Raw genomic sequence first — 16,040 nt, 5'->3', positions numbered from 1 at the left:
CATTTCTATCCTACTTATGCTTTGTGATTTCTCATAGCTCAGAATTGTTTCATAGTTTCCAGCAACAGGAACAGTTCCATTTTAGGTGAATGATATAGCAGTTTGACCTTGAGGGAGACCTTATCTGCTTACATTGAATGGTGTGAAATCCCCATGGAGTGATCCAGGATTTAAGACTTGGAAAAGAAAAGTAATAAATTTAATATCACTTTAGAATTTTGCTCAGCCTAATTAGTTACCATATAAGTAATTTCTTTTGCTCCAAGGTTTGTAAATAAATGTTTATTAGACTCTGCTTCACTTCACAAAGGGAAGATATTTATAACATATTATCTAAACAAACAGAAACTTATTTTGATTAGCTCCCTGTTATAAAGTCCAAATTCCTTTTAAAAGAATAGCATTTCTTTTTAGCTCTCCTGTGTCATTTCCATGCCTGGAAAAACAGTGTAATAGTTTATGTTTTGCTGTCATTTCCCAGTTTAAATATCATTACTTATATACATTTTTTACTTACCCCCAAAGGTTATTTATGAAACTCAGTTATATATAAATCAAAGAAAAATATTAAATTAGTGTGAAAAACTAGGTTCTTTGTAGAGTTCAGTCCTGTGCCATAACAATGAAATCTAGTGATTGTTTATAAATTTCAGAAGATTTGCATTATGATTTCTAAATCATGCTAACTTAATATAGCTATAATGTGTATTATAGTTTGTCCTTAAAGAACTTTTACTATTTTATAATCTAGTTCTACTTCTACCTAATTTCTGAGTTTGAATTTCTAATAAATTATAGGGAACGAGCCCATCCCACACCTCACCTCAGTTTGTAGTTCTGTTGTGCTGTTGTATGGAAAAGAAAGTGTTCCCTTAACAAGCTTGGTAATTTGAGGCAAGAATCTATTATAGAGTACATGGTCTTTTGTATTTCAAGTGGTGGTTTGCTTTCAGGCCCTAGCTTGGTGTTCAGAAAGCCTATGTTTGGTAATACGCCAATAAATTAGGGATGATTTAATGTATATATCCTCTTATTTAAGAAAGTCAAGTCAAATTGCAGTTCCAGGTTGGCCTCCCTGGAATCTTTTCCTTGTCTTCTCTTTAATTTAGACCATTTATGGAGTTCTTTTTATTTCACACAATAATCTTTATTTTCACAGACTGTTAATAAGCGTCAGATAAGGGCTTTTATATCAACATCTTTATACTCAGAAGTCAAAAACAAACTGACTCCTTGCCCATGATCTTTGTAAAATTTGCATCAAGAGGTTTACTTTCAAACCTCTCTCCTATAATCATCTGTAGGTCCTCCCCTCCTTCAGCTTAACGTTAAGTGTTTTACCCCACTGCTGTAATAACAGGTTTGTTCTGCTCTCCTGCAAATTGCTTTGATATGAAACTTAGTAACAGGGGAACCTTGTTGTGGAGAACAGAATGTGAGGAAAAGTTCAAATTCACTCTGCTATGATTATGAGAGTAAATAAGTAGTTTCCCTGGAAGCCGTAGTGGGACACTCAAGGCTGTCATAGCCACTGTGAAATGTTTGAGAAAGGAGAATGTGACCAGTCAGCCAGCCAGAAAGAACTTTTGCCAGAAATAGACAGATAATTCAATTAAAATGTGAAATTGCTTTTTTGGGGGGTGGGTGTTTTTATCATTGAAGGAAATACCAAAGTTGAATATTCTCAGACTAAATCTATCCTGATACTTTGATGAATCTGTTATTTTCAATTTTTAGCTTAAAGTGATGAAAAGACCACACCTAGTATGTGATATCCACACTTCTGATTTATAAGGAATTTTATTTGCAATTAAAATTGTTTGCTTCAAATTCTGTTATTTTCTAGTTGAATTGCTTTCAAGGCAAATCATTGAATATGAACATCTCTAATTGCCCTGATCAATATAGCCATGAAATGATTGATTACATGCCCTTACAATGATGATTACAACTACAACTTCACATTATGGAAATCTGGAGAAACTTGACATATCGATATTGTTATATCTATAGTAATCTCTCATATATTCTTATGTAGCAAAGACTCTGTAGATCGTACATGTAAATGTTGATTAATACTTTAAGTGAATACTACTAGGACCATATTTACCAGTTATACATAGTTTTTAGTCATTAGACATATAGTCAAACATTAGTAACTTTGGTACTACCTATTATGTTATATTATCTCACAGACTACAGATATTCCCATTTTCATAGGTAATTGATACATGGTGGTGGATATTTCATAATTTGTAAATCACTTTTTCTATACTTTTTTAAAAAAATTTGGTTTTATTCCCTTGTTTCTATGACACTTAATATAAGTTTATTTAAATATTGACAGACCAACCTGGCCATGAGTTGATTGAATTCAGTCACTAATGAGACCAGGCCCAAAGCCCCATGACTTCTTTCAAGAGGTCAAAACATGCATCACTATTGTGTTTTACTTCAAAAGTCCCTGCAGTCAGAGAGATCCTGGAGTCTTCTCTTTAATATGTCCATGCTACATCAAGTCATGCTTCTCTGGATCAAAGATGAGTACCATTGAACACTGACAGCTCGGTGATGTCACACCGATTATCCAGAGGAATATTTTTTGTTTTATGCCTTGAGGAATAAACATATTCTTGTAAAATTTTGATCTTTGCAGAATAGCATGTTATTCAACTTACTTTTAATTTTATTTATACTTATTTATTAATTATATTGATAAAATAAAATTTACCTTTTTTATTTTGCTCTAATTAGTTATATATGACAGTAGAATGCATTTTATACATCCTACGTAAATGGAGTATAACTGCTCATTCTTCTGGATATACAGGAGTTACACTGATCATGTAGTCATATATGAACATAGGGTAATAATGTCCAATTCATCCTCCTATCTTTCCTACCCCATATCCCTCCCCTCCCTTCTTTCCCCTATGCATAATTCCAAGTTCCTCTATTCTTCCTTACCACCCCAATTAACATCTGCATATTAGAGAAAACTTTAGGCCTTTGGTTTTGAGGGGATTGGATTATTTAACTTAGCATAATATTCTACAGCTCCATCCATGTACTTGCAAATGCCATAATTTCATTCTTCTTTATGACTGAATAATAGTTCATTGTGTATATGTACCACGTTTTCTTTATTCATTCTTTTGTTGAAGGACATTTAGGTTGGTTCCATAGTTTGGTTATTGTGAATTGAGTTGCTATAAACATTGATGTGACTGTGTCACTGTAGTATGCTGATTATAAGTCCGTTGAGTATAAACCGATGAGTGGGATAGCTCTGCTACTTGTGCATTCCTTGTTATGCTGACATTGAGCAGAAACTTTCCCTATAAATGTCAGAATTCCAACTTCATAGCATTTAGGATACAAAATCTGACTTAGATTCTTTCTTGTTTTTCATAATTTATATAACAAGATCCATGCATGCAATCACCTTCTCTCCACTATAACTACATTTTATTTTTCTGGAACTCATATTATATATTAATTGATTCCTGATCACAAACTGGAGTTGGGTTTCCTGAAAGAGTTTATAAGAATCATTGTGTTCAAGCCATTATTTTCCCATTTATCCTTGCAGCTTCCACCCACCTGAACATCTGGGATAATCAGATTTTTCCAATTGCTCTTCCTTCAGTGATATTTTGTGTTATAATCTGCGGCTTTCTCAGGTGGTTCAATCTCAAGAGAAGTTTCAGTTTCCTTGTAAGTTAAAGACATTGAGAAACACAGACCTGAATTTTTCAGTGGGAAATTTATCCTTCCTGCCAATTTTAGATCATCTGTATGTGATTAAATAAAATTTGGTTAAAACTGGAAGAAGGGAGTTCAAATATTTTTGCCACAAATAATGTTTAATATTTGAGGCTATAGATATTCTTATCTATATTGAACACTAACCAGTGTAGACACGTGTCAAAATAAAATACAGTGCTCCTTAAATATGTATATTGTTTAATATGAAACAAATTAAAAATCATTTACGGTTGAAACATAGACTCTGCTTTTAGTAATATTTAACTGAATATAAAATAATTTACATATTTCAATTCTGTATTTTAGATGAAGAAAAGATCTCCACTGTACATTCAGCAAATTATCTTTTCTAGATTTTAATGAATACTTCAGTAAAGATTTAGTAATTATGAATACGAAAAACTAAACAGACACAGTGATAAGGAATATTGGGGGAAATAATGCAACAGAAAGAAGTATCAAAACAAATTTATTAAATGTCCTCATACATTGTAAAACGAAATGTCTTCTAGTGAATATAAATGATAATGTAATCATCAGAAAAATATATTATTATTTTGGTATTTTGTGAAATGTAAATCATCTTCACCCAAAGTTTAAAAAAAAACAATAGCCTTGAAATTACAGTACTGATTAATTATAATTCAATATTTTATTTTGTGATGAATCATATCTTCTATTATGAATTGATCATTTGACAATTCTATTGTGTAAAGCAGACATGACTTCCTTTTGATTGTCAACAAGACATGTCCACTTACACTCATAAAATTTTTGCTCCCTAGCAAAAACTATTAAAGATACGGACATCTATATAATTTTGTGAGCTCCATCAGAGGAACCTGTGAAGGTGTAATATTTTGAAATCCACAGTTGCATTCAACATTATCTATTAAATCACCTTTACTTCACTTGGTCTTTGCAGATTCTTCCTCTTTATTTGTGTCATGTTGAATCTAGGGCTGGTGGGGTAGTGTGGCAGCTCTATTTTTTATTTTCTGAGAGTATATATCACAAAAAGGAACTTAATTTTTTCTTCTAATGTTAATTGCTTGGGATCAGAAAGCTAAAATAGAAGTGAAGAGGAGAACTTTGTGAATTATTGTCTTCTAATATGACTTTCTTATTTTTTCAGGTAGTTCATAGAAAGCTCTACAGTGAAATTATTCATTCAGCATTGTAATAAGCTGATCTGTTTTCCTTATTGAAATGCATTGAACATAGGTATATATATATTTGTATATATATATATATTTTTTTTTTTTTTTTTTTTCCTTTTCTTCCAGCAATGGTTGTTTTGAGCAACCTGGAACCAAATACAACTTATGAAATCAGGGTTGCAGCTGTAAATGGAAAAGGTCAAGGGGATTACAGTAAAATAGAAATCTTCCAGACATTGCCAGTTCGTAAGTAATCATCTCTCTTTTGCCCTCTGTTGCCATTTTCCTCATTTGCAATTTCAGCGGGCTCTTTAAATACAGGAAGATGTTTTAACACTTTGGGAAAAAAATTATGCCTCTGTTTAAGTCATTTCTAAAGATGGTGGCATCTCTGTGTTATAAATATAACTTTGTTTAAATGTAGGCAAAAAGAAAAGGAGCAATGAAATACACAACCTAAAATTCATTATCAGGAAATTTTCTATTCATAGACTGACTAATTGGATTTTAGAATTCAGACTTTATTATGTGAGATAGTGGGAAATGTTGATTTAACATATCCAATATTCTGTTCTTTTGTTGAGGCATGACTACTGCTTTTATCCCACAAATTATGTAGATCTTAAGTGTTAGAAAAAGGAAGCATTAAGTTAATCAGTTACCAAAGTAACAAGAGAAAAATAACTACTGAAACCTTTTCATCATAACTATCCTGTTTTGAAGTATTATAGATCAATTTAGTTTATGTGAAGTTATATGAGAAACCTTATTAAACATGGCAAAACAAACGCTTTTATAAAATAAATGCATACACCTCCTTATTTTAGACGTATATTAGGACAGCCAAATTGGCCTAAATAAATTTTTACCCTTAATTTTTTTTGATATATTCTTATCTTAACTTTGAATAAGAATTTTCTATTGATTCTCATAAAATCTATCAGGTGAATTTCCTTCCCTCCATCCACAGTGCTATTTTCTTCCTTCCTTCCTTTCTTCCTTCCTTCCTTCTTTCCTTCCTTCCTTCCTTCCTTCCTTCCTTCCTTCCTTCCTTCCTTCCTTCCTTCCTTCCTTCCTTCCTTCTTTCCTTTCATCCTTCATTTCTTTCTTCCTTCCTTTTTTTCATGAATGTCACATTATGTTTTAACAGTTTGGAAAATAAGTGTAATAAAATATTTTATATGTAAATGTAATAAAATATTTTGAAAAATTTTTAATTGTTCTAATTTGTTATACTTGTCATTAAAATGCACTTTGACACATCATACATAAATGGAGTACAACTTCTCATTCTTCTTGTTGTATATTTTGTAGAGTCACACGGGTCTTGTAATCATTTCTTTTTAATAGCTTATTGTTTTCTCACTAAAATGACTCCCAGCACATACATCTCTACTCCTAATCCTACCTCCTATCTATTACCCGAATCCATCTGTTATTTTTCTTTTTAAATTGGTTCAACGTCCCACCTTCCTACCTTCCCTGCAGACAAAGCTTTCCCTGCCCCCTCCCTCATCCCTCCTCCACTGGTGCCCCAAAGCCCTCTCCATCTGAAGGTTAAAGGATAGTTTCCTTTCTCTATAAAACTCTGCAGTCTGTTTTGATTTCTTTACTTCTAGTGAAACCCAGGGTCACTGTAAATCAGTCCACAATCAAGACATGATCTCTTCCAATGAACTCCGGATAACCTCTCCAATTTTAATTTTTCCTCCTACATTCAGGCAGGTACATTTTGTTTGGCCGTAAAACACTTGCCTGAATGTTAAAACCATGAATCACTACCTTCCAAATATTTTTGTATTTTTCTCTCTCCCTTTTAAATTATAAAACTTGTATTTTGTTGTTGAATTGCCAATCTCTCCCAAATACTATGAATAATTTGAAAGTTAGAACATTGGATTTTTTAAAAATCAATACATATTTAACTGCTTCTCAGAAACTTTTGAAGTTCAAATGAAAAAATAAATGAAAATACTTAAATATGCCAAAGCTATATACTGTTACTGATTGATATTATTTTTGCATGAATATTCTATTATAATCACAAACAAAAAACAAATTAGTGTATTTGTTTCCAATACAACCAATATTACATTTGTTCTGAATTTTATTTTTCAAAGGAAGTATCAATTGAAATGAAATCACAAATTTGCTCTATTTAAAAGGTTAAATGTATGCATCAATTTTTAAAATAATATCTAAAATAGTCACTTCTGAAAAGGTAGTTTCTGCTTTGTAACTATTCCAGATGCTATTATTAAAATTATTATAATAATTCTATTAAATGAATTTATACTATACAAAGTGAAAATTCTTAATTCCAATTTAGAAATTATACTAAACAACCTGAAATTTAAAATTCATTTCATAAAATTTTGATTTCCCCACAAAACTACTTTTAATAAATTATTGCACTTGTCTTTACAGGTCTTTCAATTCATTTAGTCAAAATATTCTATTTCTTGCATATAAATTATGTTGTGTCATTATTCCTACCTGCTAATTTAGTTAACTTTTGGGAAATTTATTCTGAAATTCCTCAATTCTATTGCAATATACCTATAATACACGTAGGTATTTTACTACTTATTTCCAGGCCAACATGCCAACATATCTGGTTGTGATATTTCTTTAATGACCTATCTTTTTTCCTTCTATTTTTGTTGTTGTTGTTTATTTTTGGCACTGGGGATTGAACCCAGGGTACTGAGCTGATTCTCGGCCCTTTGTATTTTTTATTTTGAGGCAGAGCATTGCTAAATTGCTAGTTGCTTAAACCTCGCTAAGTTGCTGAGGATGGCCTTGAACTTGCTATCCACTCTCAGCCTCCCAAATTGCTGGGATTACAGTTGTGAGTAACCATGCCCAGCTATGACCTAACCTTTTCTAAAAGAAGTCACTTATTTGCTAAAGGTTAGAAACATCACATTAGAAATAAAGGTAACTTGTTATGCCAAGTGTATGCAAAGAGTAGTATCAAAGGCAAGTATATTGATGAAGCTAGAAAAAGTACAATACTGAAAAAGATACTCCAAAAAATTGGAAACCACAAACTTGGTTCAAATTTACATTTAGGAATTACAATGCTGATGAAAGTAGATAACTAATTTTATAATGTAAATTTACATTAACGAATTACATAGTATTGCATAGTATTAATAAGAAGAGAAATAAAGTTGTACATTTAAATAATGCAATACTGTCCTCCAGCATTTGCACATCAATATAAATAATATGTTCTGTCAAGATTTTGTCATGCTAATTCCAGATTTCTGAATGTTGAAGGTTCTTGGATAAGTAAATCAGACCAAAGGTCACATCACAACCAAGAGCAAATATTAAGTGCAAAATCCAGTATATATTTGAAAATATGACTGCATTCGTTTTATTAAAATGCAGTTTCTCTAGGTATGTGGCATGTGTGCAAATGAAGAAATGTTGTATTGTGTATCTAGGTGAACCAAGTCCTCCATCCATACATGGCCAGCCAAGCAGTGGGAAGAGTTTTAAACTCAGCATCACCAAGCAGGATGATGGAGGGGCCCCTATTTTGGAATACATTGTGAAATACAGAAGTGTAAGTACCTTATTATTATTTTGTATCAGATGTTTCAAATTGTACTGAGTCACACTAACGTCATAGATCAGGAAAGAATGTATATTAAATTACAATGATAAGTGCTAATTTTTCATTCCTGAACATCATCATTATAAATTGTTACTTTTCCCTCCTTGGTGAAATATAAACATGGAGCTCCAAAGTAATCTCCTAGATTGCATATTCTAATTCTTGTTGTGAAATACGAACTGACAACATGTCAGAAAGAAAGTACCATTTTCCTTATTTTTCTGACAAGTTTTGTAGTATATTTTAACTTCCAATTCCACTTGATAGTTGCAACTTTGGGTGGTGTCCTCTTGTCCATTATTTATATTTTAGGTAGAATTATTAGCAAATCCCACCTCAGAATAAGTTATTGTAATCAGACAATCAGATTCCTTTGTCCTTAACATTTAGCACGGTAAACTTTAGGAAAAGGGAATTGTTTTCCTCAAATTTAATTAACACTCGCTAGTAAGTGAAGGTCAGAGCGGCTTGAGTTCTATTGACAGACATGGGAGACCTAGAGTGATGTCTGCTGACTGTGGAGTGCTGAAAAACAAGCTTTACTGTGAACTTTTCCTCTTTGACTGAAAATGGTACCAAAGGCCACTTATGGGTTATAAAGTGTGCTTCTTAATGGCATCTGGAAAAAATGTCAATATTTTCCTATGATCCACAATATTCTAAATTATAATATTGCTCTTCTAAATTTAAACATGTAGATTTTTTTTTTTAATTTTTACAGACTGCATTTTGATTCATTGTACACAAATTGGGTACATCATTTCTTTTCTATGGTTTTGTACAATATAGTCATACCATTTGTGTAATCATACATGTACATAGGGTAATGATGTCTTTTCGAAAAGTGATAAAGGTGGAATTTGAAGTGAATGCCATACTTCAATATCTACTTTTACATTTCATTTCAGTCTTTTCAATTTAATATCAATATTCCCTTCACATGACAGTTCTTCGTCTAAATTTCCTGCTGGCAGTGATGGGCAGCCAAGTGTTTGTTGTGTACTCTGCTATGAAGGTTTCATCCCTCAACACTGAGACAGCTTTTTTAAAGCACCATTGGTATCTCAGAGTGTCTTGCTACTTAGGCCAGGTCCCTTGAACATTCTTATTTGTTCATTTGGAAGTTATATGGAAGGCAGAGATTCTCTCTCTAAGGAACATTGGCTTGCACTAAGTTAATGAATTGTACTGGAAGAAGAGGCCTTCCATGCACATTATAGCCAACTTACAATTGCACCCAGAAGAACTGATGATGTAATATAGAGGTGTATTCTGAAGTGTGTAAAGAGCTCCAGTCACATCTACCGGAGAACATTAAAATGCAGTAACTAGTTGTGAGAATATGTCATATATATTTATGTATATAATTTTTACTTAAAATTAAAGTTATATTTGATTATCTTTTCTGATAGGTTGATCATGGAAAACAGCACAAATGTGACATTCAGTGAAAACAGACTTCTTATTTTCAATTAAGCGTAGAAAATATTTACTGTTTTACACCGTATCTTTTCTTTATCTCTTGTGTTAGTGCTTTTTATTAAAACATCAGGTATAATTTAGGAATGTCGTGATGTTTTTCACCTTTGTTCACATTTCCAGCTATCTAAAAGTATAGTTCAGAAACTAAGAACACCACTTTCCATAGTATATATCTTTCTCCATGCATTTAATACAAATTCAAGAAATAGTATTACATATTTGCCCCAAAACTTATTGATATCTTATTCCTCAAAAGTGAATTTTATGTAAACTTTACTCTTCAAGTTCATATAGACTATTTATTTGTTATAATGTACATTTGAATTCTAGGCAATAGAAAACAAATCTGAAGGTAATAATTTAAGAAGATTTTGTTTTTCTGGAATTAAATAAGTTTATTTGTTAGATAATCCAGGGTTAGGATAGTATCCTAGAAATACAATCAGAATCCAAGAATTTTTTTCTTCATACTCCTTTATTCTTAGTATATTGGCCTTCTCCAATAGATGATGTTTCTAAAAAGGTGGCTTTACATCCACATTCACAAATGTGAAGAGACTTGCAACAATAAAAGTAGCAATACGCCAATCAGCTGAATCTGTCTCCTGTTTTAGCAATATGGTAAATCTTTTAATAAAATACCACCAAGCAAAATGAAAAATTTGCCTCATCATTTAGAAATCTATCCAATGACCTCTTTTAAGGAAGGGTTGCTAATCTGAGGATAGAGTTAACTAAACAATGTGTTTCTTGAACTGTTGGTGTGATCATTTTTATCATTTGCACGTTTGTCACTGGCAATGTGTATCTGAAAGGCACAGTATTGCATCTTGGGAGGTGTCATATTGAGGATCTGAAGTTTATCAACCAATACAGAATATTTCACACTACTGCCTCCGATTCACTGTACTGCTGGTAATAGCCGCAGGTAGCATCAAAACAAAAATGTTTCCCTGAGTGACACTACATTGATTTGGAGCCAATTATGGTCTGAAAATGTAAGTAACATTTCAGACATTCAGGGATATGTGTGTGTGTGTGTGTGTGTGTGTGTGAGAGTGTATATGTGTATATATGTATTTATATATACATAGTTTATTTTAAAACAAATTAATATTTAAAGTTGACTTTGCATTTATTTGATTTCTGTAAATGTGGGTTAGAATATGGCTTTTCTGAGAAGTATGTTTGAAAGTCATATAAATCCAAATAATTAAGTTGTTAATCATGAGATTAGTGAAAAAAGCAAGACTCAAGTTCACATAATCGTTATCAGTAAATTTTAACTTTCACATAGTTGATATGACATCGTCCACTTGATATGGCTGAGTCTTAGATTAAAATTTAACAGTTATCAATTTTATCTTTGGTAAATCTCTGTCTTCCAATAGGGTCTTATTTTTCTTCCCATTTATCCAACAGTTTTGTTTCTCCCCCAAATATTTATCCCTACCCAATACCTTTTTTCCTGTTTCCCACCTCTTCATTGCCAGTTTCTACCCTTTTAACTCCAATAATAACTGGTTTCTGTTTTCTGTGTCATAATGGAAGTGATTGATTGCATTAACTAAAAAATAATTATAATTGACTGATAAACTATTGCTATACTATTTGAGAGTTACTAGAATTTTCATAGTAAACACTGTTTTAATAACATAATTTTTAAAACCAAAAGAACTTTTATAATGGTAATTTTTCTGTTCTGAGTTATAAGAAAAGCATTGCTCATTCTTGGAATTGTTTTTATAATTAATCAAATATATAATGATACCTTTTCACATTTTTGAAGGACAACCTGAAGCAGATAATTTGGGTGACTTGATGAAGAGAAGGAGCAGATATCAGAAGATAAGACTATAGAAACTTAACACAGTTTGCATCCATACTATCCAAATAAACATTGCCTGTGAAAATTATAAAGATACGTAAACCACCACCTCAACTGCTCAGGTTCTGTGCTTCCCAATATAGCCATTCTGACACTCTTTCCTCTGAGCATATCATTTAGTAGTATGCCTTCCACTTCAATGTGGCAAACATTTCTACATATTCTTATATTTTGTTCCACCCTTGTACACTTTTCTGATCTGCAAACTTCTTGCTCCGAAGGTCCCACTCAAGGTACTGTTATTTAAATAAGAAGTTGTGTGAATGTAGTTAAGTAATAGCTAATCTTATAAAGGAACAATTTTATTCACATTTTTCTTGATATTTAAAAATGTGTGTTTTTTTTTTCCCAAGAGCATTTGGCACTAAGTGTTTAAAATGGCATTTAACTTGATATTCTTCACTTGCATTGAAATGATTACTTTTTCAGAAGAGATCTTGAGCATCTGTTTTCTTGGTATGTTCTAAACCACTTCACCTATTGGTTTCTAAACTTGCATAAATTTCACAGTGAGCAAAATCCAATTTAATAAGTTGAAAAATGATTGAGAGATAGGAAATTCATTTTTTTAATTAGATAACCTCTGTGGGAAAAAAAGCAGATAAAGAGTATGGAAAATAATTAATACCCCTAATATTTTCACAAGATTTCTTCTTTCAAATTCACTGTACATAGGAGTATGTGTTTTGTATACTAAGAGATACAACAGAGACAATATGTTACTTATATGATTCTTGAATTCTAGCAGATACTAAATATAAGGATTTAATATGTTAATGGCAAATTTATTAGAATGGAACCAGAGTAGTAAGATCCAAATGAGATGTCTCTGTGGACTCTTCCTGAAAATTAATACCTCTAACTATAGAGCAGTATGATTAAATCATGTATTTGGAGAATAAAGACAAGCAGATTAATCTAATGGAGTATTTAGAAATATGAAGAAGTCATTTTAAATACAGAATATTCATGTCAATTTTGTGCTTGCATTATCAATATAACTTCACATAACTTAATAAATAGTGTTTTAAATGCTTCCATGAGTTTTTCACAGTTTTCTTTCTAATTTGATGATAGCTATGGGATCATAACCATCACTTAGCGTTGGCACGTTAAATAGGTTTCTTGAGCTAAGAAAGGCTAAAGAAAATTGGTAGCTCAACATCAATTGTTAAGAATGTGCCTTAGGGACCAGCAACAATGGTTATAGCATACATTTTAAGTCTTAATTGACCTTCTTAAGTCGTTTCAATTCTGGGAGGTTGTATAATTTCTCAAATGGAACAGAAAAAAAGAGAGAATTTTAAAAAGGGCATTAAAATAATAAAGTTCAGATTTTGTTGTGAGAATTTATTTCTTAGTTAATAATATTTTTATGTGTACATTTAAATATATTCAAAGCTATCATCTTAAGTTTCGAAATATTTTTAAATAATGAATAGCTTTGAGAATTAAAAAAGTTGAAGTGCTTTAGTGGAGGTTCTTTGTTAAAAGGGATGAGTTTTATTCATCTTTGTATTGATAGTATAAAATAGAGTATTTGTTGCCAGAATGAACACATGAATCCATGAATTAATAAACTCATGTTATGAATTATATATAGTCCGATAATTAATAAATACTTGAAATCGTGAACACAAGAAAGTATAGTAATTTAAAATCAGTTCTCATAAAGGTACTTTGCTATGTGCTAGTTTTTTGTTTTTTTTTTTTTTTTTTTGCGGTGCTGGGGATTGAACCCAGGGACTGTGCTTGCAAGGCAAGCACTCTACCAACTGAGCTATATCCCCAGCCCCTATGTGCAAGTTTTAATGAATGTGAGAACACAGTAGGTAAAGAGCAGAAAAAAATTAGATTCACATTTTCTTGAGTAGTATGTGGGTGATAGAGGTTTAAAGACATATTATATAGGGCTCAGTTTACAAAATTTTATCAAATTTCAGGATATGGAACAAAAGTAATTTGAAATTACTTATCATAATAAAAAAAGGTACAATTTAAAAGTTTTGTGCTAATATCTTCCAGACTTTACATATTTTCAAATCTCAAGGAAAATTATATTTTCATATACATCTCTCTCTCTCTCTCCCCCCCTCTCTCTCTATATATATAGTAATACATATATATATATATATATATAGTAAGTTATCCAGATTGCTAAATCACCTGTCTTATAGTCACAGTAGCAATACCAATTTGCAGAATCCTGTATCCTTTTATGAAGTCATACAAGTATCAACTGAATCATGACGTTAGGTAATCCAGAAACCCAGAAAATGCTTTATGTCCACACAAAATCTTAAAACATACATCAAGAGTCAGATGAATCTAAAATTAATGTAGTTATTATGAGCTCATTTCCTCTATTGACCTTTACTTTTATAATTATCTTTATTAAGAGATTTTTTTGTACATTCCTTTAAACCTTATAAAGAAAGTTAATGGACTATGGACTACTTCTTGTTATGAATAAAAACATTGAGAAACCTTCTACAAATTAAAAATGTTATGACTCCTTCTTCCTTTCCTCTGACGCCCTCCCTGTATGGAGGATAGCAAATATCTCTCTATATTCTGATATTATAATTTCAGAATCACTATTAAGAAGTGTCCTTAATTGTCATAAGGCCCTACTATCTATTTTCTGACAAAAAGGATTGCTTAATAAGAGTTATATCAAAGTAAAATGACCATTTTTTCAGTAGCTGCCCTTCAACATGTAATTGGCTTATTAATAATAGCCCTATTCAGCAAATCATCTCATTAAATTACCTAGGGGAACGTTTTGCAACTAGTTATCTTAAATCGTTCCCTGGGCATTTTCTGTAAATTAGGCACTCTGCAAATGCCTAATTGAGATTTTCATGCCTAGGGGAGTATTTGGTAACACCCACTTTAATTTTTTTCTATTCCCTAGGAATAGCAATTAGGGGATTAAAATTCCTCGTTGTCTACTGTTGAATAGAAAATGAAATTGATTTATATTGAAGAAATATTAGAACTCCCTTTGGTTCCTTTTACCATCAGTCTAAAATAAATGAGAGGATTTAAATTTACCATGTCAAGAGCTACAACAATTAAGAGTTAAATGACTGTTAAATCAGAGGAGACTACCTGTGTGTCTTGTACTTGTCAAGAAGTTTCATCTCAAATGCTCAATTCTCAGAAATGATATTTTTGGAGAATTACTTGAAGAACATGAAACCTATTCATTCCTCTGAAGAACAAATGTTATCCTGGGATAATCCAGACCTGCTATTGATTTATTTTCTGACTCATCCAAATCTACACTTAAATCCTAAAGAAAATCTGACTATGAGGGTTCTCACAGATTATACCAAATACTTCCTGATTACAAAGAATTTACAGAAATTATTGGGGTAATGCCAAAACCACAGGAACATGAACAGCTCTGCTGTATTGGGTAGTACTTGTTTTTATAGTCCTTAGTAATTTTTAAATTTACTTGAAAAATTTAGTCTACAGTGTATTGTATATCCCCCAGTGGTTATGAATTTTATGACATGTAAAATCTTGTGTTTATGCACTGTGAAGGACTCACACCTTTTTTATTAGATTAGGAAAAATGAAAAGAAAATGGTACAGGAGTTTATTGTTGCTGCTAGGAGTGACATTATGCTCATAGGAGACCTGTTTTCTCCCTAGTCTCTGTTAGATCTTCCTGTTATAAGCCCTCACCTATCTCTATTCTTATTCAAAAAAATTTTCAACTTTCTTCTGTGTTGGTTTATAAACACCTACATAAGGGTGTTTCACACCTCTTGTTCACAGTTGTGTTCATGGCTACTAGAACAGCATCAGCATAAAGGTTGAATGAGTAATTGATGAATGAGCTGATAGAGACAGAGGGTGTTGGGGAAACCATGACTGTTTAGCAAAGGCAGTTAGATGGCTGAAGAAATTCTCAAAGTTTGGGCATCTCTGAAAAACAGTTCATGCAAATGGATGTTTTGTTTGTTTGACATATAGGTTTTTTTTTTTTTTTTTTTTCTTGGCTTTCTGTTTTGTTAAAACAGTCTGATAATATTGTTTGTTTTATTTTGCTCTCCTGTCATATCATGACAAATAGCTTAAAGATATGGTATCACTTAGC

The 16,040-nt window shown here is 31.7% G+C and overlaps 1 protein-coding gene across 2 annotated transcripts in view; it reads left to right on the top strand.

Annotated features, from left to right (window-relative positions):
- Positions 1-16,040, top strand: part of NCAM2 (neural cell adhesion molecule 2) — a 506,280-nt gene that overhangs the window by 426,366 nt on the left and 63,874 nt on the right. For both annotated transcript variants that reach the window (XM_079155716.1, XM_079155717.1), the window contains exons 13-14: positions 5,055-5,174; positions 8,384-8,505. In XM_079155716.1, coding sequence (XP_079011842.1) covers positions 5,055-5,174; positions 8,384-8,505 — 242 coding nt within the window. The remainder of the gene's footprint in view (positions 1-5,054; positions 5,175-8,383; positions 8,506-16,040) is intronic.

This window comes from Sciurus vulgaris (assembly GCF_902686455.1).
Source record: "Sciurus vulgaris genome assembly, chromosome: 10".
NCBI classification, from domain to species: domain Eukaryota; kingdom Metazoa; phylum Chordata; class Mammalia; order Rodentia; family Sciuridae; genus Sciurus; species Sciurus vulgaris.
Note: the sequence above shows the minus strand (reverse complement) of the source record. Positions and strands in the feature narration are given on the sequence as shown.